Source organism: Fundulus heteroclitus, unplaced genomic scaffold (assembly GCF_011125445.2).
Source record: "Fundulus heteroclitus isolate FHET01 unplaced genomic scaffold, MU-UCD_Fhet_4.1 scaffold_95, whole genome shotgun sequence".
In the NCBI taxonomy this organism is placed as follows: Eukaryota; Metazoa; Chordata; class Actinopteri; order Cyprinodontiformes; family Fundulidae; genus Fundulus; species Fundulus heteroclitus.
In genome coordinates, this window is record NW_023397417.1 from 528906 (window position 1) to 555425 (window position 26520).

At 37.5% G+C, this 26520-nt stretch overlaps 1 protein-coding gene across 1 annotated transcript; it reads left to right on the plus strand.

Moving 5' to 3' along the window:
- The first annotated feature begins 13724 nt into the window (after nt 1-13724).
- LOC118562516 lies at nt 13725-26203 on the plus strand. Its single transcript, XM_036134948.1, has 6 exons — nt 13725-13771; nt 14108-14232; nt 18796-19042; nt 19639-19772; nt 25541-25627; nt 25716-26203. Exons 1-6 carry the CDS (start codon nt 13725-13727, stop codon nt 26030-26032), a joined length of 957 nt encoding a protein of 318 aa, XP_035990841.1. The 3' UTR covers nt 26033-26203.
- Nucleotides 26204-26520: the final 317 nt, after the last annotated feature.

Sequence of the window (26520 nt, forward strand, 5' to 3'; positions counted from 1 at the left end):
TGTGCTCGAGACTCACAGTGACTGAAGTGGGTTAAGCAGCTGTACAAAAACCTAGGAGCCTGGTTCCTTTTTTTCCACTTTTTACAGAAAAGCAATAATAATAATTATAATAATGTTGTATTATTCAGGCACATTATATTTTATGTTAATATATAATCTATTTGTGTGTGGGTGTTGGAGCCCAATTTTGTACATTTTTTTTCCTAACCATTACACGATTTTCAATGTGCCCACTGACAGGGGTATATCTTTTAATTCTCATGAACTCTGAATGGACAGAATCTGCCGCATAAAAATGTTGCTGTGTGCTACTGCTTTACACCCCAAAAGCGACAAAATCATCTGCAGACCTGAACAGAAACGCTTCAAAGCTTCAACATGTTTCAGGAGGCGACCACAGAGGGCGCTCTGACTCCACTTATGCTACCAAGGAACAAACAGTTCTGTTGGCTGCTTACTGAAATTTCAAAATCTCTTGTATTTATGTTATATCAGTAGTTTTTAAAGGTTTAATAACTGAGGTATACTGACTCGATAAAGGAATGACAAAACTCCCTCATAGCAATAGCACAATTAGCCGTTATTTTGTATCTTTATCATTTGATAATGTAACATCTAAGATGTTGAAAGTTTACATTATCAAAGTTTAAGGTTTTCATATAAACAAATGAGGCAAGGATTTAAGAATACCAACCTTTTCATCGTTTAACAAGATGATTTTCTTTTATTTAGCAAAGTAACTGTACTTTACAATCATAGAAACACCGGCAAAAACATTTAATTTCTACAATTTAGAAATGTTTAAAACTGCTTTTATTGCGTCACTTCTCTTTCGGAAATCTGAATCTGGAGACAATGCTCATTTTTAGCTGCACTATCATGGGAGGGTCTAACTAACTTCTCTTAAAAGCAAACTCTCTTCAAGTTCTCATTCAGTTTACAGCTGAATATATATATATATATATATATATATATATATATATATATATATATATATATATATATATAAAGACCAGGAGAATCCCACAAACTGACCTGTACAACCTCTGGACTCTCATTCAGCAGCTACTGAATGAGAGTCCAGCTACTATATATATATATATATATATATATATATATATATATATATATATATATATATATATATATATATATATATATATATATATATATATATATATATAGTAGCGCTACAGACTCCAAGACAGTGAAAAACTAGTTTACTGTTTTACGAGTAGACGAGTTGTGTAAACATGATTTATCTACTACTCTGAAAACTGATTCTGACATTGTGAGGGTGTCAGATTTTCTTTTGAATCGCTTTTATTCTAAATATTTTGCTTCATCCTAAATCTTTCTTTTGAAATTATTCTGCCCTTATGCAAAGTGAATTTCCTAATTGTAGGTTCCTATGAAGACTTGATGCCATGCTGCCATTGGCGTCAGACGAAGGGAAGTTCCCATCAGTTCACCTTCAACACCAACATGTTCTCTGTAGCTCTGCCTCTGCTGCTGATGGCTGCTGGATCCTGTAAGTTTCTTTAAAGCAGATGATCTGTAACAGCATGATCTCCCTGAAAGTTGTCCACAGTTTTAACAATTGTCCAGTATATTTTTTTCATTTTTACTCCTACAAGTATAAAGTATGAACAGCTGACACAACCACCCTCTGTGACTGTGCAGCCAGGTCAACATCTGATCATCAGCTGTCAGGTCTCTTATGATCTGAGATACTGGACAGCTTATCAGACAGGCTGCAGGGAAAGGACTGGAGTGAATAAAGGTTAAAAGCACTGGCTCTTCATACTACAAAGATTCACTGAAGAACAAGTTTAGTATCAGTTTAGAAACGTCCAGTAAAACAGTGACTCTGAATGGACAGAATTTGCAGCCTGACGATTTTTCTGTGTATTACTGTGCGAGATACGACCACAATGGTACAAACAAGCAGCCAGGGTAGGAGCTCCAAGTTTTTCACTTTGTTGGCTTGTTGGTTACAATGAAAGGAAATCCACCTCATTTCCATATTTTATTACTATGATATCTGGATATAAATAAAACTGAAGCAATTAAGGATAAAGTCAAAACTTTATCCTTAGTTCACTTTAGTGTTTACTTATTTTAAACATTCTTTAAAATAATTAGTGGGTTCCAGAGAAATTTTGATCCACCCTTTCTGAATTCTAAAATTTGAATCAGTTTAAATATATTTTTAAATCACTTTCATTGAGTATAAAGTTGAGATCAAGAACATGTTAGTCTGAGAGTGGCAAAACATCACAATCTGCAGAGCAGTGCAACAAACACTGGAGCCATGAATTAAATTTAGATTTAAAAATCTATTATTTTCCATTTTGTTTTTTGTCTGACCATCAGCTGCCATGTCTCTTATTCTGTTAGCAACTACTGCACACATTGGGTCAGACAGCCTGCAGATAAAACACTGGAGTGGATCGGTCAGGCAGGCTGATGGATCTACAACATACTACAAAGATTCTCTCAGAAGCAAATTTAGCCTTTCTGCAGTTTCTTCCAGTAAAACGGTGACTCTTAATGGACAAAACATGCAGCCTGAAGACTCTGCTGTGTATTACCGTGGCAAAGAGCCGCAGAGATATAAATAAGCAGAAGAGCTGTACAAAATCTCTTCTGAGACTGAAACAGGTGTATTATTACTTAGTAACCAGCAGAGGTGCTGTTAGATCACTGATTGTTTTATAGCCGTTAAGAGTGTTTTATGATTAAGTAAATTTCTCAAATACCCAACAAAATATAACTTTGTATAGTTAGATAGGTAAGAATAATGCTAACGGTAATTTGGAAATTCATTTATTCAGGTAAACATTGGAAATGTTTATATATTTATATTTATCATCACATGTCAATTCCACTATAGAAATCAGAAGATTTTTATAGTGTATTTGATGCTTCAGAGTCAATTGGGAAATGTTGCTGCAGCTATCTTCTTGCCTCATGTCTAAATTATGCCAATAAAATCTTTCTGTCAATAGCAGCAATAAATCACTGCATGCTACCTTGGAAAAATTAACATGATGGATGAATGTGTTGTATTAACATTGGCTGATGTACATTTTTTCAATATTAAAGACGAACATTCCTGATCAACAGGTTGTACAAGTGTGTTCAGTTAGCAAAAGCATATTCTGACAATACTATAATGAGAACCCTTACTGTCTTTTTTTTCTTTCTCTTTTTTCTTTTTTCTCAAGGGAATTTGATATAGAACATCAATTGTTTTTTTTTATGACGTATAATGCAGAGTCAAGACTAAGGAGAACATAGGAATATCGTAAAACAACAAAAAAAAAACAACAAAAAAACATTAGCACAAAGGTATTCCTCCTTGCTCATACAATCTGTCAAACAAGATGGTTATTTTTATAATTCACATAGAGAGATCAACTTAAGAGTTATCTTATTTGAAAAAAAAGTTTTCTGTTGTGCCGTTAAGATTATAGAAGTCAGTCATGATTGGCTGGTCTGTCATTATGTAAATTAAATATTCTGCTTTTTAGACTTGATCTCTTACTGTCAGTCACACGGTCACAGAGAAGCTGCCATTGGATCATCTTCAGCACCAACATGTTCTCTGTAGCTCTGCTGCTGATGGCTGCTGGATACTGTGAGTCTCACTGAGACACTCATACTATGCTGATATACCACAGAAATGTTGATGGTACACTGTAATTAATCTGATGTTTTTCATCAACAGGTGTAATATGTGAACAGCTGACACAGCCAGCCTCTTTGACTGTGCAGCCAGGTCAGGCTCTGAGCATCAGCTGTCAGGTCTCTTATTCTGTCACTAGCGATCACACACACTGGATCAGACAACCTGCAGGAAAAGCGTTGGAATGGATGGGTGCTATTTGGAGTTTTGGAAGCAATAGCTATGCCAACAGTGTTCAAGGACGTATAGAAATCACCAGGGACACCAGTAAAAACATAGTGAATCTGAGACTCTCCACCATGAGGCCAGAGGACTCTGCTGTGTATTATTGTGCCAGAGACTCACAGTGGTTAATGTGAGCACAGCGGCTGTACAAAAACTCCTCACAGAGCAGAAGACAGGGGTAACATCAACACACAACTGATGTGGCTGTTGGTGATTTCCTGCTTTTCCAACATTGTGCCAACAGTTTTTCCCCTTTAATAAATGTGTTTCAGAGAATATAGATCCGTTTGATGCAGCAGATTAGCTTTATACCCAGTATTTATCAACTTTAAATATCATCATCAAGTTAACAGATTAAAACACAATTCCCCCAAATTCCACAATGTAACATTCTCATAACAGTTCAGTTCAGTTAATTCCAACTTGTTGTCATTAGGTCATCACCTACAGTCTGCACAGTGATGCTACCAATATACAAAGACCTCTAAAAGCTGTTATGGTCTGTATTTATAGTCTTCCATTATGATAATTTACTGTGGGAATTGCTTGATTCCTTCAAGTTGTATAATTAAATTGTTCATACGGAGATATTTTTGCATTTGGCCTTAAATGTTATCTACAGTTGAAAAGGTGAAAAATCTTGTTCACTGAGAAATAATTAAAAGTTCAACTGAGATGACAGTTTAACAACACATTTGCAGAGAACAACAGAATTTACAACGTCATTTCCTTTATAGATTGTAGTTGCTTACTGTAACTTGTCTGCCTGTTTTTCCTTACACATGGCACAGGTGTTGAAATCCAAGGTCAAATTCCTTGTTTGTACCCTCAAACTTGGGGAAATCAAATTGGATTCTGATTCTGATATATAATAAATGGTTGCACAAAATTAAGAAAAAACATAATAATGTTCCTGAATCTTGACAACAATACCTATGATAAATAAATATGTAATCAAGCAGTGTTGCTCTGTCAAATACTGGAAACAATGTAAGGTTTAAAGCCTGATATAAATCAAACACACTGTAGACCACAGGTGTCAAAGTCAAGTACTCCGTAACCCTAACCTCAAGTTTCAGGACAACGGCCCTCAATGACTTGAGCTTGACACCACTGCTGTAGACTCAAGTCAAAATACATGTCTTCTACTATGGCTTGATTTGAGGCTGTGATTGGTTCATGACAAGGCTGATAATCAACATACTGACTAAATCAAACAAATTCTGAGAGTTCAGTCACTAATAGGCCTTCTATCTAAAGGTATTGATGATTAAATACTGACTGAGTCTAAACCCGTGTTTGAAAGACCCGGAGAATCCCACAGACTGATCAGCATACATTCAGGGTTTCATAAATATTACTGGAATGACAGGAAGCTGGAAAAAAGGGTATTGCTGCTATAAGTGATACTAGACGCATCATCTACAGCTGTCAGTCAATGAAACAGAACTTAATGTCTTTAACATTCAAACAGACAACAGGATAAATAAGGTGTTTTTGTCAAGGTCTGGGTCTTTTGGCATTTATTTGCAGTGCAGAGGTGAGCTGTTGTTACAGGGGAGCTCTGCAGGGGGGCGTGGTTACCTGATGCAGTGTGTCTCACCTGTGTTCCATTCACTCATCAGATGGTTGCCTTCTTAAAGAGCTGCAGAGCGATCCTTCAATGTCAGATGGTCTTCAGCTATTTTCCATTACCAGCCTCTCTGTTTTGGTTCTCCAGCTTGTATCTAAAAAACTGTCCATTTCCAGCTTTTGAAGATCAATGATCACCCATAGCAGTCCTGCTATGCCAACTCCCACCTGCCTGCCCGCTCTCTGACGCTCACCTGGCGCAATCGACCTCAGCTTCCGCAAAGACCTCTGGATTTTCATCTTTCCGTATCGGCCACCCTGTACTCTGATCGATCCCCTCCTCTGGTGATCTGTCTTCTCCTTTCTAAGTAGGCCCAGGAACTCTGCTTTACATTTACTCATCCTTAACCCCTGCTCCTCTTAACAGTGATATCCTTCCTTCCAGATACCAGAGGTGCCAGTAATTGCTCCAGAACAAATAAAAACTGTTGCATCTAGTTTGGTGTTCTGTGTATGATTCTGCATGTGGGTCAGAAAGCTACAGCAAGCCATGACAGTTTTATTATAATGCAAAACAGCAAACAAAATCGTCCTTAGATCTTTTCGGGTATTAATAAAGTTCTAAGCTTCCAGAAAGGAGCTTTCTTTGTATGAAAACTCAAAGAAATCCTTTATATGTCAACAAGAAAAGAGAGTGAAACTTTAAGTCTTGAAAGTAAAACATATTTAAAATGAGTGATCTGACTAAAGATTGCACTTGTGTTGCAACTATGAAAATATAGTTAGTGTTCAACACACTACATAATTTTAAATTATACTCACATATCACAGTAAATGCTGATGGTAGTAAACGTATTTAACTTAATTTCTGCTGAACATTAAATAGAAGTTGAAGGCAGCATCAGTTTGTATTGAAAGGTTGTAAATAAGTTCTCACACAATAATCATACATTTAATAATTTACACTTACTATGTATTTCTTATATTTCTATATGTTTTAATCACCTTGTCAAAGTGATGGTGCTGTTGTATGTGGAAATTAATTATTACAATTTCCAAAGAATATTTTGAAAACCTTAAATAAACAAAATTACTTGAATTTACATTTAAATGAATCAACTGCTTGCCAAAACATGATGACATACTATGAAGAAAGCTTAAAAGCCTTCAGGACACCAGACTTTGTCTAACCTCATTCCCAATGCTAACACATTTTAAAATCAGCATCTCTGGAACATCTTTTTAGTTCTCTTTATACAAAGTGAACATCCTGAGAGTCTGCTGTAAAAGTCTGATCTCCTGCTGTTCAACACAGAATTAGAGAAACTCCCGTCAGATCATCTTCAACACCAGCATGTTCTCTGAAACCCTGCTACTGCTACTGCTGGTTGCTGGATCCTGTGAGTCTCCTTGAGGAAAAATCATTATCATGGCACAATTTTATTTACTTTTAGTGCACTTTTGCACATTTTATATTTTTCTTCTACAGATGTGAAGTGTGAACAACTGACGCGGTAAGCCTCCCTAAAGGTGCAGCCAGGTCCGCCTCTGACCATCAGCTGTCACTCTTGATTCTTTAGTCAGCTTTCCCTTTATTATAATGTTAGTAGTTTAACATTGTTTCTGTTTAATTATTATTTTTCCTTCACCATGCTTCAGCTTAGTTAGTTTATCATATCTGGCCATTCGTTATGTATTCCTGCTAGATTCTGCTCTCCTCCTGTCTCTGTCAGATCATTGTTCTCTCTCTCCCTCATCTTATTTATTCCTACACTTTTTACCTGTGCTAATAGCTCCACCTGTCTTCCCTTCTTTTCACCTGAGCTAATAGCTCCACCTGTCTTCCCTTCTTTTCATCTGTGCTAATAGCTCCACCTGTCTTCCCTTCTTTTCACCTGAGCTAATAGCTCCACCTGTCTTCCCTTCTTTTCATCTGTGCTAATAGCTCCACCTGTCTTCCCTTCTGTCTCTTCCCCTATTTACTCAGGCAGCATAGTCACACTCATTGTCAGGTCCGTTGTTATACAACCCTTCTTCTGGTCTTTGCTCAGTCATGTTCCTGGTCCCTGTCTCTCCAGCTGGTTTTAAACCCTTATTATATGCTTAATGATGTATCACCTTTCAACTCAACAAGCAGGGGAACAAAACTGAATATTAACAGCCACCTGAAAATTAACAAACTCAGTAGACTAAATCTTATTGAGTCCCCTTGATATTGAGGCCGGCCCATCAACGTTTCAATAACGAACATCTGAAATCCCAGTGCACACGCCCAACACGCTCTCCGTAGATTGCCGCGGGGTACAAATCCTTTGGCCCCAAGCTAAGATTGTCTAATCAAAATACTGGAAATGCACACGTTACAATTACGTTCAAGTGGATAGTGTGTAACAATCTAGTGTTGGTTGTCCTTGCTAGCTTATTGAAGGATTGATGTGAATAATTTCTTTTCAATAAATGAACATTATTAGTGAGCCTCAGCTGCGACACTTGAAGCACGCTCTGAGTCTCACGCTGCATCTTTACGCATTATCCAGTTGCTGGTTTTTCCCTATTTTCAGCTCCATGCACTTCTAGACTGTAGTTTCTAATCTTTGTCATCACCTTTTACAGCGACAGGTTTACCACCTCAGTTTCCGCCCTGACCAGATATTATATCTCCGCTATTGAGCAGGGCACTCTAGTGCATAATTACTCATGCTGAAGGTTGAGTTTGAAGTTGTTCCTCGAGTACATGTGTTGTTTGTGGTCTGACGGAATGATCACTCTCTGCTTCCATTTCTGCCCACCAAAAATCTTAAAGGCCGAACCCTATAGTCAACAGCGCTTATTTTTATGGTTCCTAGTAACAACATAAAAAAAAAACGGCATTTGGGAGCGGATTGTCCGGAATAATTTATTTTACCGTGTTGAGGTGAGCAGATTTTTCCCCCTTTTTCCATAGGCGTGCGAGAAATCAACAGTGTGAAAATATGTTTAAATAAAGACAGTAAAGGGCTCTTTTAGATGGTGGTCTTAGTTGACGCCCCCAATTTCACAAGTTCTTCAAAATGCCCCTTAAAAGTACACACTTAAATTATGTGTGACCTAATTATGCACATCTGAATCAAGTGTAAGGCAATGCAGCAACTCACCAACCTCACCAAAGCGTTCTACATCGTTAAGACTGAACAAAATAGCCCGAAACCCAACTACTAACTCTTCCATTGACTTTATTCGGGAAACACTGCAGCTGTAACTGGAACAGCCTGGGTTAAATTTACACATTTCTTTCTGCATTTTATTATCCACTATTGTTTTTTTTCCTGATTTTAGGGACCTGTTTCAAAGTTGTTGTTACAGGAGAGAAAACAATAGTAAACATCATTAACTTTTCACAGTGTCTTTTGTTTTGTATCTTTTTTTCACATAACAAACCGGACTGAGATTAGGATATTGTTTGGATTAACACCATGAAGTAGGTTGGTGCTTTTTTTGTTTTCAGCAGAGAGGTGGATCGGATCAGGACCACCATGCAGAAGAAGGCAGCAGAACTAGAGCGGGTGGTTGAGTTGCTTGTTACCACCAAAGAACAGCTGAGGCGGGTCTCTAAGTCCAGCTCTACTACTTTTGTTTCTTGGATCTCTATTGTATCTGCAGCATGAATCCTAGAAATAAATATTGTTTTTTAATTCATGAATCACACCATAACAAATAATTCAGGTCTTCATCTTCTTCATACTCCTGTGTGTTCAGCCAGCTGGACTCTTTTGCTCTGTTTCATCTCTCATTGAGGAAAGCTGCCAGTGTCTGCATGCTGAAAAAAACCTGCCTTGGTTCTCTGAGAGTTTCAGCCGCTTGCTCTGGTGGGTCCTCAGTCCGCATCGCCTGTTCTGATCAGCCCCTGCTTTCATCACTGTTTGGCCTGTCACCACCGGCAATCCCTGGTCAGTCTGGTTCTGTTTGCATGCCTCTTCGGTCACAACGCACATTTTTGAATAAACCTTTTTAAAACGTACTCTGTGTCCGGCTGAATATAGGGTTCCCTGGTACTATTCATTACGCCAATAAAAATGCTAATTTGTTTATAGAGAAACGGGGCATAATATTTGTTGCTTTCTTTTCAAAAGATGCTTTTCATCTGACAAACAAGCCTTTTTAAAATGCAAATCATAATTTATTGAATTAACAAACTTCCCAGACTACAAAACAAGTATGAGGAAGCACGATAAAATCATGATATACAAAAATGGTGGAACAAAATGGTTTTCAAATGGATTTGGAAAACTCTCAAATAGTCAGCAAAGGAAAGTTGCAGGGAGAGACTGTTCCACAGTTTAAAAGTCATTGACTCAAAAGCCCAGTCCCCCTTAATTTTTAGCCTTGTACAAGAAAAGGCCTGTAGATTCTGGGCCCTGGGATTGAAAACTACAAGCAGAAGCGAGTTTGGTTACACAAATAATCTGGGGTCTGGGCATTTAAAGCACTCCAGGTATTAAATATTTTAAATGGAAAAGATGACCTATACAAAAGAAATTCTTTAGGTCTACCAGAAACACTTAATGTTGGACATGTGAGCACGGGCCTGCTGATTGCCAAGGCTAAATGCTGCGTAGCTACTGTGTGGAATGTTGATTGTCTAGGATAGACTGTCTTTTTTTCTTCAAGGCCACTGTGTAGTATTAGGGAGAGCCCAAAGCAAGGAGGGGCAGAGACAGGGCAGACGCAGAATGCAGTGGGACCGTGGGGTGCACTTACTTTCCATCTATGTGATCTCTGCTCTGTTTCTCAATAAAAGTGCTGGGACTTCATCACCGCCGTCTCCTTATTCATTAACTCTGGGAAGTCAGTTATTATTGTTTAGAATTCCATCCACAACCATCTCCAGAGACAACAACAAACAGCTGCTGTATAGGCAGAAGAACAGTCTGAACACAGAGGATTCTGCTATTTATTACTGTGCTCTCTTGCACCCACATGAGGGATAAGCGTGCATAGATGATGGATGGATGGATGGATGGACGGACACTAACAGTGTTTTAGTGACTGCTCTGATACTGAAGAAGATAACAATTAGAACTATGTTGTTTTCTCTCCACCATCAGGAATATAAATGCAATTTAATATAAAAAATCATGACCCCCCCACATTAAAGACCTTTGAGTTAAACAAATTCACTCCTGGTAAGTTCTTCACTTTCTTTACCTAGATTCCATTAGACAAAATGTATATGTGTTTGTAAATAATAAAACCCTGCTATATGGCTTCCTAAATTGATAATCCGTACAATCTTAGACGGTCCAATTTAAGGTCAAAGGATCCTGCTGTGTTTTACTGTGATGAAGAGGCAGTGGGTTCAAAGCAGGTGAGGAGGCTTTGGAATATTTTGTCTTTGACCATATGGTGGTGCTGGTGACAACAACATCACTCGGTTTAGTTATGCTTATGTCTTTTTTTAATTTGTGCCAATTCACAATAAATGCCACATCTAGGCATTTCACAAGACAAAGACATGTGTATACACTATCTGTACAAGTTTTTAACATGTTTTAATTTTGAGGTTACATTTTGTTATTGGATAAAATCAAACATCTTTGTCAGGACTCAAATATAAAAATAGGACCCAAAAATAAAAAATAAAAACCTGACCTGAGTATTCAAGAAAGTAAAAGTGAGTTTTTAATCAGACAACTGTAAGAGTTCAGAACTATTATGAAACAAAAAAAAATAAATTATGAAAATGTTCCAATCCCACTTGTTTAGTCTATTAAATAAAGTGAAATAATAAACAACCAAAAGAAAATTCGGACTCAGAAAACTTTTATCATTAAACCCCCCTCATCATTTCAGTCATAGAGTCTGTGATTCAGCTACTCACCAATTGAGAGAGAAAAACTGTTTTCCTTTGAAATGGGTTAAACAATTTTTTTCTTTTTTTATATATAAAGTTATCTTAAATAAACCACTAGGTGTGCCTCAGGTTTCTAGTTTCTGTCAGATAATTAAGTTATGCATACCTATAAATTGTTGATTTTGAAATTACCACGGCTTTGGCAGATTTTGACAAAATATATTTTTTTACTCTATAGCCTTGTTATTTCTGCTTTATTTGTTGTACACAATTTCATCACTTTATAAAGTTCTGACTTGTATGACTGATGTCTTGGTAAGATATTCTGACAATCTGACTCTCTGTAGCTTTAAATATGACATCAAATACTAAAGGACCCAGTATCAAAACAAGCATAAAATAAAACTATGCAATTAATATGAAATCAGATCAAAGTAAAAACCCCTAATCTCAAAGGTCAGTGTTTTAACGGATCACAAACTAAAGAATAAGAAATAAAAATAGTCAAACTGCATCAATTACATCCAGTCAAACTATGAGTTAACACAAGCCTGTGTTTCACTTTCTCCCTTCCTGGCAGGAGGAGTCAATGCAAAACTTGAATTACACAGCAAAATGAAAAAGAAAATCTCCATCTCACTTGTTTATTTGATCAAACAGTGTGAAAATACTATAGGAATGTTCTGACATAAAAACATCTGTCACCAGATGGCCAGACATGGAGTGAGTGGAAACTGATGAGAACAGGACTAGACAGGTGTGGTGTTGGTAGAGACTGAAGACGAGCCGGCGGGAAAGAGAAGACTGAGGGAGGCTTTTGTAGGGAGGCTGGCAGGTGGCGTGAATTCAGACTAATTAGTGCCTAACAGGTGTGACTGATTGCTGAGGAGTGGAGGGTGAGCTGAGTGAGAGGAGGAGGAACTGAAAAATAACAGGGGAAGAAAACACAGACCAAAACTAAACCATGACAACCATAAATTTAAATTTATTTTTTTACTGTATCACTTCTTCATACAAAAAGGAAAAAAAAGACAACATCAATGTATCCTCTGTGACAATATGAGTCTGAGTCATGTAGCTTTTATCTGTTAATTATTTAGTTTTTCAGTTTTCTATTCCAAGGAAAATTGTTTGTGTTGAATAAAACTTAAGGAGAAGCTCTGACACAACTGCAGATTCTAAAACTGTATTGATTTCTGCAAATGAGAAATCAGAAAATATGAATAATACTTAAGAAATTGTAATACATATAATGATTTTATTGATTTTTTTTTAGGTGCATTTATCCTTCCAAAAATGACATCTTATATACACAAACTTACTTGCAAATAATTTATTCTATGGGACAAGTCTTTTATAAGTATTTTTGTATAGTAGTTCTTCAGCTGGCATTTTAAAGCTTTTCTGATGTGTCCATTAAGGCAGTTTTCTTAATACTGTATTACTTTTCTAACTTTGTAAAAATCCTGATGTCAGCTGGCTTATTATAATCTTATACATAAGTAAATGTTGATGAAATTATGTTTCTATTAGAACAAAAAGAACATCGCCTGATTCTATCTCCTCCCATTGAGGAGGAGTTAATGCAAATTTCATTGTTTTAAACATCCTGCATTGATGATGGCAGCAAACAGACATTCAGTTCAACATCATGGACTGCAGGACAACACTGCTGCTGTTAGCTTTCTGCTGGACAGGTGAACAGCTTTTTCTAACCTAAGATGGAATAGGACATCTTAGGTTGTCCTAAGATGGGTCCCAAGTTATAATGTTGTTCCTATCCTTGCAGGTGTTGCTGGTCAGACTCTCACAGAATCTGAATCAGTGGTTAAAAGACCTGGAGAATCCCACACCCTGACCTGTACGGCATCTGGATTCACACTTAGCAGCTATGAGATGAACTGGATCAGACAATCTCCTGGAAAACGACTGGAATGGATTGCCTATATAGGCACCAGAGGTTATCCAATCTATTACTCCAATTCAGTCCAGGAAAGATTCACCATCTCCAGAGATGACTCAAACAGTAAAATCTATCTGAAGATGAACCAACTAAAAACTGAGGACACAGCTGTGTATTACTGTGCTCGAGAGGCACAGTAACAGAAGGAAGCATTCAGCTCATACAAAAACTTCCCCCATTTACCACTTCCTCTGGAAGCATTCAGCTCAACCCACTACTGGTAATATTTCAGATAAATATGGCAAAATTCCTCCAAACATGGTATCAAATTTTAAAAATTAATTAACTTTGTTTTTAAAATAAAATAATAAGAATGCTCTGGAAAAGTGGAAATTTGATTGATGATAGAATGGTTAACGAGGAAATGCCACCACTAATTAAACATCACTAGATAAAACAACAGTTTATGTGCTGTGCTATTGTAGACAGAGCAGCACACAAACATGGGTGTGAAAATTACAGCACCAGAGACCCCAAAGAAGGAGCGGAAGTGGGCTTCTGCTTTTAGGAGGTTTATTAGATTAAATAATCTTTCAAATTATGTACTGAGAGTTTAGGTTCAGTCCCAACTGATATGGATACTCTTGAAAACAAATAGACTTTATGTCATGGTTTAGGTGTTTATTTGTTTGGACTTTTCTGGATTGATTTAATGTGATCATTTCTATCACTACTCAGCCACCAGCCACCATCTAATCAGCTGTCATCTCCCTGCCACCACTCAGCACCAGATCAGCTCCACCTGCTGCAACTAATTAGTGTCAACTCTGTTCACCTGTTCCTCTGCCTACTTATACCTGCCTCAGTCATCCACTCTCTCTCCCAGAACGTCTCATCTTGTCTTTTATGTACTGCTGGTTTGCCACTCCCAGTTCCTGTTAGCCCAGCCTGCTAGACCCAGGATTTCTGCCTGTGACCAGCCCTCACGGAAGAAGGTTTTCCATAGTGATGGTGAGATAAAGCCTCATGAGGCATTGAAGCACTTGAGCCAACTGGTTCAAGAAAAGGGTTCATTTCTTGAAGCTTCATGTGCACACGAAACCACCTACTGGCCAGGTGTATGTATAATCAGAGCCAGCTGTATCTTAACACGTGTGATGCATTGATTTTTTGTCAATTATGGCTCTTGGGAATGACTTCACAAAAGGTGTAGGACGAAATCATTTGTCTACATAAATTATGTATACACATATGTGTATAATAAAATATTGTTTGAATGTATTCTCTGTGAGTAATTATTCCCAAAATAGTAGGGTCATATGATATGGCATGGTGTGTAATAATCAGACCTCTCAACCTTGATTAAAAGTTAAGAGTGAGATTATGCTAATTTTGGGGGCGGGAGAATTATGGTCAACAATTTCCCCTCAGCAGCAACACTGAAGCACACAGAGGTTCATGCTGCGTCTTTACGCATGATCCAGCTGCTGATGTCTCCCTCTTTTCAGCTCAATGCATTTCTAGACTGTTACAGTTTATAACCATTATCATCGCTTTCACAGCGACAGGTTTCTCAGTCAGTCGCTGCGCTGACCAGACAAATTTCTATTGCTCTCGTCAGTGCGCTCTGGGCGGTGCGGTGGGTGGATTTTACCCCCGTTGGTGCACAGCGTGCGACGGATAAACAGCGGGGAAAATGCATAACTAAATACTGTAAAGGGCTCCTATAAAGGGAACAGGGGTACTGACAGGTCTGAGATGAAGCCCCTGATGTTACAAGTTCTTTAAAATGACCCTTAAAAGTGCGCACCTGAATTAAAGCGCGAGGCAGCACGCCCACCGAAGCGCCACTGATTCTATGTTGTTAAAAACAAAAGAGCATGAAACACAGCTACTAACTCTCCTATTGACTTTAACTGGCACACATTGCTACCGATGTGAGGACATTAAACTAGTGATTCACGTTTTGAATGGTGAACGGTGACAAAAGCACCTGCTCCGAGGGAAAGGGGGGGGGGGGGGGGGAGAGGAGCAAGCTTCGATACGCGCATTGCGAAAACGCCCCCTCCATTACTCGACACACGCCTCGAAGCCTCGGCACATCACGTAACATCACTAGTTTTCCAGTTTCTGTGTGCTTCGTCTGCTGTAGTCTGTTCCTGTCTGCATTTTCCAGCCAGCCTTCCCTTCCTCATCTCCCGTTATTCACCTTCTTAAAGGTGTTGGCTGAATTTCAGGTTAGTATTTTCAACCATGACTGTAGATTTAATTCATACTAAAATGAATGAGAAAGAAAAGAGGAATTTGTTTTTGGAAGTGAATTATGAATACATTTATGTGGATCTGTGCATTCGTAGAAAACAATATCTGGAGAACAGAAAGCCATATTTATGAAAATATATAATCATTTATATGATAATAGTTTATTTTAAAGTTAGTTACTTGGGATGGGTCGTTCTTTGCAGAACAATGACTTCATTCAAGCTTCAGTAATGGTGCCAAGTGCAGAATATCACGGGAGTTATATTTATGGGGGTTTGCAGAATAGTTAACGGTTTTTAAAACATTCTCATGGCTATTAATGTTATCTTGGTTAACTCCCAGGAACAGACTAGGGCCATTACTTACAACTAATGGCTGAACTGTCAGGAAGCACATGTCTGTTGGAGACTGGATGCCTCCAGAGGGGGGTTAGCCCAACCCCACTCGGGAGTCCTTGAGGTGTTGTTAAAAAGACATGTTTGGGGTTTGTACGACAAAACAACAGCTTGCAATCACGTCGAGGTAAAATAGGCTACGTGTGGTGGCTGATAAAGTTTGTAAGTGCTGTTTCCCTTTTTGGAATTCCAAATTGACATTAATATATGTATGTTATAAGGGTTTGGTCTCTGATAATTTTCTCTTCCCTTGCTGCCAAATCCTCGAACCTGATGGGTGAGACGGGCCGTGGTGAAATGGAGTAGGAATGGACTCGTAGTCTTAACAACACTTAACACGGACGTGTTTGAGCTGGCTGTGAATTACTCTGCTATAAAGTCAAAATAATCCAACCCATCAACAGGACAAACAAGTATATAGTATTGCATTAAAAATGCAACATAAAGCAGAGGAAACAATGCAAACCAACTGTTAAATGTCTGTCATTACTCAGTCACAAATACAGAGACTCTTGATAACAGCTTTAACATACATCTTGGTTTACCTTGCACCACCTTCTGCATTCCTTCTAGATTAGAGGAATGAGCAAAATTATTTTAATAATTTGTTCCACTTAACACTTTTTTTTTATCCTGACAACTTATTTTACTAAGCAATGAGTCACATGCTTAATTCTCTACATATGTTAACTTCTTTGTACTCACCTTTATTTAAATTGTGTTGGGAGGAGTCAATACATATATGAGCTTCATGTTTATTCATCTTAACAGGAACCAAACATCAGATATTGAACACATTTTTTTTCAATGTTTTACTGTAAAATGTCTAGCATCCTTAAGGTACGCCCAGTTTGCTGAAAGAATCATAAGGTAGTAGATCAAAATTCGAAATAAAAGCAAATTCACTGTTTCTTTCACAGTGAGGAGGAGTTAATGCAAACCTCCATGTCCTCTACCTCTACTTATGACAGCGTAGATCCTGAATGAACAGACTTCAGCATGAAGGGTTACAGGACAGGGCTGCTGCTTCTAGCTATCTGCTGGGCAGGTGGATATCATCACCGATTATTGATTCTTTATGCTCACAGCAATGTTTGTTTGACACAAATTATGGTATCTTTTATTATATTCGCAGGTGTTGATGGTCAGACTCTGACTCAGTCTGAACCGGTGGTTAAAAAACCAGGAGAATCCCACAAACTGACCTGTACAACCTCTGGACTCTCATTCAGCAGCTACTGGATGAATTGGATCAGACAGGCTCCTGGAAAAGGACCGGAGTGGATTGCTACAAACACTAATGGTGGTAGCAAGTACTACTCTCAGTCAGTCCAGGGCAGGTTTGTTGTCTCCAGAGACAACGGAAGAGAGCAGCTGTTTCTGCAGATGAACAGCCTGAAGACGGAAGATTCTGCAGTTTATTATTGTGCTCGAGGGGCACAGTGACTGAAGTGGGTTAAGCAGCTGTACAAAAACCTAAAGTGCAATTTTTACAAGATAAGGAGGAGCTGCTACTTTTTATAGAAAAAGAGCAATACTACTACTATGAATAATAATAATAATGTTATTTGTTTAATTCTCATAATCTTACCATGAAATCAATGATCTTCCATCCCTTGATCAAAAATAATTTTCAATGGCCCAAAGTCTGCTTTGCTTAGGAGTAAATTTCCATAAATACATGTATATTTAGGAAGGCCCTATGCAAAGAATTTTACAACTTTTTAATTAGCATTTGGGATAAATAATTAAGGGTATAATTAAGCAATCACACATACAGTGACTTAAACTTGACCCTTACTTAACTTTAATTTAGATTGTTTAATTGGAATGTAGTTTTTCACTGTACGTTCATTCCCATTTGGATAAAACATATTTTACATTGTTTCTTTTTGTTTCTGGATTTTAACACAATGTGAATTCAATAGTTTTAAACAGGCCTCCTTGCTGAAAGAAGCAGAAATTATTTGCTTTTTGTGTTCTACTGTGTCCTGAAGTTTAAACCAGCAATAGAAAAAAATAAAAATACACAATCTGAAGCTCTTACTCAGCAGACTCTTGTATTTCTAAAAGAAAATGTATCATATGTACAAAATTGTTTCTACATTATCAATCAGCAGTTCTTGGTCTAATTTTAAATTAATGTATGATCTTGTTCTAGCTGTTAATTCTGAAATGCTGAGTCAGCAAGCCTCTCTAACTGCTGCCTGATGAACATCTGACCATTGGCAACATGGTGATTCTAGATGGAAAGTATCTGCAGCCTAAAGGTGCTGTGGTGTGCTACTTCACCACTCCCCAACAGCGACACAGATCAGCCACAGATCTGAACAAAAACTCTTCTAAACTTGAAGGTGTTTCAGGAGCCGACCAGAGGGGGCACCCGGACCCCACTGATGCTACTAAGGAACAAACTGCTCTGTTGGCTGCTCACTTCAATTTAAAATATTACTTATGTACAAGCTGGAGAAACATTTTGTTTAGCTTTATATCCAGATTACGATGCAAGAAAAAAACATTTAAATAAAAATCACAGTCAGTTTAAAAATGCTATGATAAAACAGCAAACATTATTTTATTTTAACCCCGCTTTTATTGCAATTCTTCTCTCATGGAAATCTGGAGCTTTGTGCTCCTTTTACCTCTAGGGTACTCGGGGACATATCTTTAAAGCAAACCCATAGCAAGTTCTCATACAGTTTATAGCTGGATATAGAAAAAAAAACATTCTCAGTTCTTTTTAGCAACATAAAACAGTGCTCCATTGTTTTTGTTACAGAATGGAGAAAACCGTCATTTGGAGTTTTCTTTATGTAGTTTTTACTCACAGTGAGATTTTCAGTACATTATTTTAATATTCAACCGACAATTTATAATTTCAGCAGAAAATTATCATAAGTTGTTTGTTTTCTTACAGGAGCCTGGAGTGAGATCAGACAGGATCAGTCAGCCTCTGAAGTGAAAAGACCTGGAGAGAGAGTGAAGATGTCTTGTGTCATTTCTGGTTACAGCATGACAAGCTATAATATCCACTGGATCAGACAGAGACCAGGGAGAGCTCTGGAGTGGATTGGGTGGATGAACACTGGTAATAATGATGCAAGCTATGGCAGCTCCTTTCAAGGTCGATTCATGATGACAGAAAATGTCCCCAGCAGCACTCAGTACCTTGTTGTCAGTGTTGTTAGAATAAAATATTTACTTATGTTTAATTAATTTGATTTTTTTTCAAAATGTTCCTATATTTTAGTAACTCCACTGATGAAGTGAAAAAATATATAGATTAATTGCACACAGAATATGTTTTCAAGCTTTCATTTCTGTTATTTATTTATTCTTATTTTTATTTATTTATTTGCTTGAAACTAATGTTATTGAAGATAAGAATATTGCATCTGTCCAATAAACACATTGCAATATGTTATCTTTCTTTTTTGTCTGGTTGTTTTGCACAACACATAGACTCTACAAAAAAAAAAAAAAGAATATCCCATATTCCCAGGTCCAGACACCAGCACCCCAAAGGGGTACCAGGTAGGTTAACCATGGCACCACCACAACCCAACCTACCCGGTTCCTGCTTCGGTCCTGACCCCCCATCCTGTGCCCGGACCAGACAACCCACGGCACAAGCCCCCCAAGGATGGTGCCAACGTGACCCGAATGGGCCGCTCAACCAGAACCCCCACTCCCACCCCCAAATAAATAATAGCCCCATTCCCTCCCCCTCCATACCCTAGCCACCCCCCACCCATTCCAGGGGAGAGCAGAGGTGTCAGCCCCAGTCCTGGCAAGTCACCCGGGCCCAACAACAACCGCCTGCCAAGACCTCGGACCAGGTGGCCCGCTCCTCCTCCAGGCCCCAGACTCCAGGCGGCAATCGGAAAAACAGAGGTGTGAGACAGTTTAGAATACATAAAAGGTGTTTTTACCTAGGTTAGATGTATATAAAATTGTTTTCTGTGTATCCACAAATTTCTGTATTTTCTGCAAACAACACATCTTAATGGACAGAACATGTGGCCTGAAGACTCTGCTGTGTATTACTGTGCCAAAGGGCCACAGAGATATAAATATGCAAAACAGCTGTACAAAAAATCTTCTGAGCCTGAACAGGTGTATTATTACAAAGTAACCAGCAAAGGTGCTGTTAGATCACTGATTGTTTTATATCAGTTAAGAGGGTTTTATGATTAAATACATTTCTCAAATACACAACAAAGTATAACTTTGTATAATATACGATAGGTGAGAAAAATGCTAACAGTAATGTGAAAATTCATTTATTCAGGTAAAAATTGCAAATGTTTATATATTTAAACTACATATTGCTCTGTACATTTAACATCACATGTCAAATCCAAAGCCTGTGTTTAGTTCTCAGTTAAGTTCACATAATCAGAAGATTTCTATAGTGTTTATTTGATGCTTCAGTCAGGTGAAAAATGTTTCTGCAGCTATCTTCTTGCCTCATGTCTAAATTATGCCAATAAAATATTTCTTTCAATAGCAGCAATAAATCACAGCATGCTGCCTTGGAAAAATTAATGTGATGGATGAATGTGCTGTTAACATCGGTTAATGTATATATTTTTCTAAATTAAAGAAAAACATTCCTGTTGAATCAACAGGTTGTACAAATGTGTTCAGTTAGTAAAGGCATATTTCGATAATACTATGCTGATAATCCATATTGGGTCTTTTTTCACAATTATGTTTCTTTAAGGGAATTATGTATAAAACATCAATTGTCTTTCTTATGGCATGTAATGCAGAGTCAAGACCAAGGAGAACATAAGAATATGGTAAAAACAAAAAAGCATACAAAAACATTTGCACAAAGGTATTCTTCCTTACTCAAACAATCTGTGAAAAAAACATGGCTACTTTACAAATTCACATAGAGAAAAAAAGCTCTATCTTGTCTGAAAAACATATTTTCTGCTGTGCTGTTAAGAGCATATGTCATTTTTGATTGGCTGGTCTGTCATGTTTTCATCGCGGTTCTTTTCCCGCTTACGTGTCTCGCTTCACGAGAGCTGGAGTTTGTGAATCAACGTTACCGGTGAGCCAAGAGCGGCGACACCAGAGGGAGCGACAGTGCGGCTAGCTTGCTGCGGCTAGCTTACTAACATCACGGCTGCTAACCGGGACGAGGCCAACGTCCGGCAGCTAACCGACCTAACAGAGAAAACAACCAGTGGAAAACGACGCGTTGGATTGACAACAGGCAGAGGTAAAACTCTGCCTTGTCCGTAAGTACCGCTACTCACCACCGTTAGCTGAACAGCGAGAGATCGGCTGTGCTTGAACAACGCGTCTGGCCCAGGGTATCTGTGTTCACAGAGAGACAGCGCAGTGGCCTCCAACTGCTGAGCAGGAGCCTTAAGGAAGCGGCAGGCAAAAAGAAGCAAAATAATGCCTCCAAAAGGATCCAAGACCGACGGGAGACAAGATGAGGACTATGTATCACTCACGCAAGTCAAAGAGTTGCTGAGCCAGCAAAAGCAAATGTATATGGAGTTACTCCAACAACAACAGGACAATTTTAAGGGTTTTGTTAAAATCATTGTGGACACTACTAACACCAGAATGGACGCAATGACACGAGAACTACAGGACATTAAAACCAGTCTGCAATTTACACAGAAAGACATTGACGACATTAAAGTAGAAAGTGCTAAGCACAAGGACCGAAATGACACGGTGCAGTCAGACATATTTAAAGTATGTGAGGGTATGATGACTATCACGGATAAAATGGAGTACCTTGAGGGGCAATCAAGGAGAAATAATTTGGTTTTTGATGGAATTCCTGAATCACCAAATGAGACTTGGGCTGAGACTGAGGAGAAAGTGAAAACTATTTTAAATGAAAAGCTAAACTTTCAACATAAGGTTGACATTGAGAGAGCTCACCGCACCGGTAAACATAGAGGAGACAGACCCAGGCCCATTGTTGTCAAATTTTTACGATACAAGGACAGATCAACTATTCTGCAGAGCACCAAGGCACTTAAGGGATCTAAGATTTTTATTAACGAAGACTTCACGGATGCAGTAAGGAAAAGGAGGGCGGAACTAATGCCGGACTTAAAAGCAGCACGTCAAAGAGGGGACATTGCTTACCTACGTTATGATAAGTTGATCACCCATCCACGTACTAGTACCCCTAAATTATCCAACAATGTATGACAGACAGCCAGACATAGCTGACGTTCACTTCTGAATGAGAAACATGCAACATATCACGGCCTATGAGGATATAGAGCTACCCGTATTCCAACACAGAAACTATCATCAGCAAGATATTGAAATTGACATTGATCCTGATAACAACTTCTATAATGTCAGCAATGATAGTTGTCACTATTACAGTGATGATCAGTTCAATAACAGCATTAAAATGGAACAAAAGCTGTCAATAATTCACTTTAATAGCAGAAGCCTCTATGCAAATTTTGACAGCATCAAACAATACCTCCAACAACTTTCACAGACATTCAATGTTATTGCCTTATCAGAAACTTGGCTCAATAGTGATAAGGGCATAGACTTTGAAATCAATGGTTATGAAATGGTTTGTAAGAACAGAGAAAACAAAAATGGAGGAGGAGTAGCTTTATATGTTGATAAGAAGATTAATTATAAGTTGATTGAAACAATGTCAACTGTGATGGACAACATGTTTGAATGTGTGACTATAGAAATACTCATGGAAAAAAGGAAAAATGTCTTAGTGAGTTGCATTTATAGAGCCCCTGGATCAAACATTGAAGTATTCAACAACTGGATAGAAGAAAAATTTATAACAATTAATCAAAAAATAATATTTTTCTGTGGGGATTTCAATATTGACCTTCTCAATCCAAATAGACATAGAATGACTGAAGAATTTATTAACACCATGTTCAGTTTAAGCTTGTATCCTAAAATCACCAGGCCCAGTCGCATTACATCGCACTGCGCTACCTTAATTGATAATATTTTTACAAATGTGCTGGAAAATAATTTAACTAGTGGAATATTAATGAATGACATAACCGATCACTTACCAGTGTTCATAGTCTACGACTGTAAGTGCAAAACAGACAATCAAAAAATAGAGACGCATTACAAACGGGTTACGTCTGAAGAGACACTAAGAGCTCTAGAAGCCGAGTTGTTGGCCTATGATTGGAGATTAATATATAAAATGAATGATGTGAATTCAGCATATGATGAATTTTTAAAAATATTTAAAATATTATATAACAAGCACTGCCCAATCAAACAATATAACAGGAAAAGCAATCAAAAAAATGAACAGTGGATCACAAAAGGAATACAAAAGGCATGTAAAAAGAAAAACAAACTTTATAGAGAATTTCTAAAACATAGAACGTCTGAATCAGAAAACAAATATAAGAAATATAAAAATAAGTTAACTAATATTATAAAAACATGTAAAAAGGACTATTATTATAAATTACTGGATAGGAATAAAAACAACATTAAGGAAACATGGAATATTTTAAATAGAGTCATTAGAAAAGTTAACAATAACAAATATCCAGACTATTTTATAGATAATGAACAGAATATAACTGATTTGAAAAGTGTCGTCAATAAATTTAATAGATTTTTTGTTAATATAGGACCTCAATTAGCAGAAAAAATACCGACTACAAAAACTGCAACTCAGCAATATCTAATTGAGAATAATCCCAGCTCCTTATATCTCAACCCTGTACTAGAAGAAGAAATCATAAACATTGTGAATAACTGTACAAATAAGACTTCCACTGACTGTGATGATCTGGACATGAAAACTATTAAAATAGTAATTAAAGGAATCTCTAAACCACTAACTTATATTTGCAATTTATCATTTCAAACAGGATCATTTCCCAACAAAATGAAAATAGCAAAGGTCAAACCAATGTATAAAACTGGCAACAAACACCTCTTCACTAACTACAGGCCTGTTTCTCTTCTCCCACAATTTTCTAAAATCCTGGAAAAACTCTTTAAGAAAAGACTGGAACAATTCATAGAAAAACATTCGCTACTTATCAGCAGTCAATATGGATTCAGAGCAAACCGGTCAACATCGCTGGCCGTAACGGACTTAATAGAAGAAATAACCAACGCAATAGATAGTAAGAAACTGGCAGTAGGGATATTTATAGATTTAAAGAAAGCTTTTGATACAATAAATCATGAAATCCTACTTAAAAAATTAGAACGCTATGGAATTAGGGGAGTAGTTTCTGACTGGATGAGGAGTTATTTAAAGAGCCGGAAACAATTTGTGAAATTGGGAGATGTGGAATCTGATTGGCAGGAGACTGTCTGTGGAGTACCACAAGGATCAGTATTGGGACCAATTTTATTTAATCTTTATATAAATGATATCAGTAAAGTGTCCAATGCATTAAAATTTATCTTATTCGCTGATGACACAAATATTCTAGCCTCAGGAGATAATTTAGAGCATCTTCTCTCAACAGTCACTTCAGAGATTAGTAAGTTAAAGATATGGTTTGACCATAACAAATTATCCCTAAATTTGGACAAGACGAAATTCATGGTCTTTGGGAACTGTTATAAAAATATTGAAATTCAAGTTCAAATAGAGGACGTAACTCTAGAAAGGGTTTTTGCTAATAAGTTCCTCGGTTTAATAATAGATGACAAAATCAGTTGGAAACCTCATATTCAACACTTACAGAGTAAACTCAGTAGAAGTATATCCATATTGGCCAGAGCTAGACATGTATTGAATGCTAAATCACTTCATACTCTATATAACTCTCTGATTTTACCATATTTATCATATTGCTGTGAAGTGTGGGGAGTTAATTACAAGAGCTCTTTACATCCGGTAACCGTCCTACAGAAACGAGCCATTAGAATCATCCATAATGTCGGTTATTATGAGCATACAAACCCGCTCTTCATAATATCCAGAATTCTCAAATTTGACGACCTTGTAGAATTTAAAATGGCTCAATTTATGTTCAAGGTATCAAAGAAGTTGTTACCTGAGCACATACAGAGCACGTTTTCTGAAAGAGAAGGGGGGTATAACTTAAGGGGTCACTCAATCTTCAAGATCCGCAATTTTAGAACAACAAGGAAAAGCTTCTGTATTTCAATTAAAGGTGTAAAGTTATGGAATAAGTTACATGAAGATTTAAAACAAAGCAATAGTTTAACACAATTCAAAAGAAGGTACAAAGAGGTAATTTTCAATAGATATACACATGGGGACAGAAAGCAATAAGGTGTGTATTGAAGATAATAACTTGGTGTAAGGGTTTAGAAAGATAAACCAGCATAAAATGGGAAAATGTATAGGTAAATATTAGTAACTGTTACTTCAAACTGCCACTTTGATTTTGATGTATTTATTTATTTTTTTTTTTTAATGACAGTAGGACTCTAAAATCTCAAGTGTTTAGGGGTAGGAGTTTATAAGTTCTCACTTCTTCCTACCCCGTTTTGAGCATGATATGTTAACTGAAACAAAAATCTGTATTTTCTCTTCTTTCTTATGCACTTCTTGTTACTGTGCACTATTTTATTTTTATATTTGTATCATGTTCGAATAAATAAATAAATAAATAAATTATGCAAATCAAATATCCTGCTTTTTAGACTTGATCTCTTACTGTCAGTCACACAGTCACAGAGAAGCTCTCATTGGATCATCTTCAGCACCAACATGTTCTCTGTAGCTCTGCTGCTGCTGGCTGCTGGATACTGTGAGTCTCACTGAGACACTTATACTATGCTGAAACCACAGAAATGTTGATGGTACACTGTAATTAATCTAATGTTTGTCATCAACAGGTGTAAGATGTGAACAGCTGACACAGCCAGCCTCTTTGACTGTGCAGCCAGGTCAGGCTCTGAGCATCAGCTGTCAGGTCTCTTATTCTGTCACTAGCTATGGCACAAACTGGATCAGACAACCTGCAGGAAAAGCGTTGGAATGGATGGGTGCTATTTGGTATCATGGAGGCACAGCCTATGCCAACAGTGTTCAAGGACGTATAGAAATCACCAGAGACACCAGTAAGAACATAGTGAATCTGAGACTCTCCACCATGAGGCCAGAGGACTCTGCTGTGTATTACTGTGCCAGAGACTCACAGTGGTTAATGTGAGCACAGCGGCTGTACAAAAACTCCTCACAGAGCAGAAGACAGGGGTGACATCAACACAGAATAACTGTGTGGTTGTTAACGATTTCCTGTCTTTCCAACTTTCTGCCAATAGTTTTTCCCTTCAATAAATGTGTTTCTGAGAATGCATATCAATGTGATGCAGCAGATTAGCTTTATGTCCAATTTTTATCAACTTTAAATATCATGATCAAATTAAGAAATTAAAACAAAATTTCACAATGTAACATTTTCATAACAGTTCAGTTCGAACTGATGAGAAGTCATCACCTACAGTCTGCATAGTGATGCTACAGATATACTAAGACCTCTAAAATAATTTATCTTCTGCTATTGTGGTCTGTATTTATAGTCTTTCATTATGTCAATTTACTGTGGAAATTGTTTGATTCCTTCAAGTTGTATGGTGAAATTGTTCATGCAGAATTGAATATATTCTTGAATTTGGCTTTAAACTTTATCAACATTTG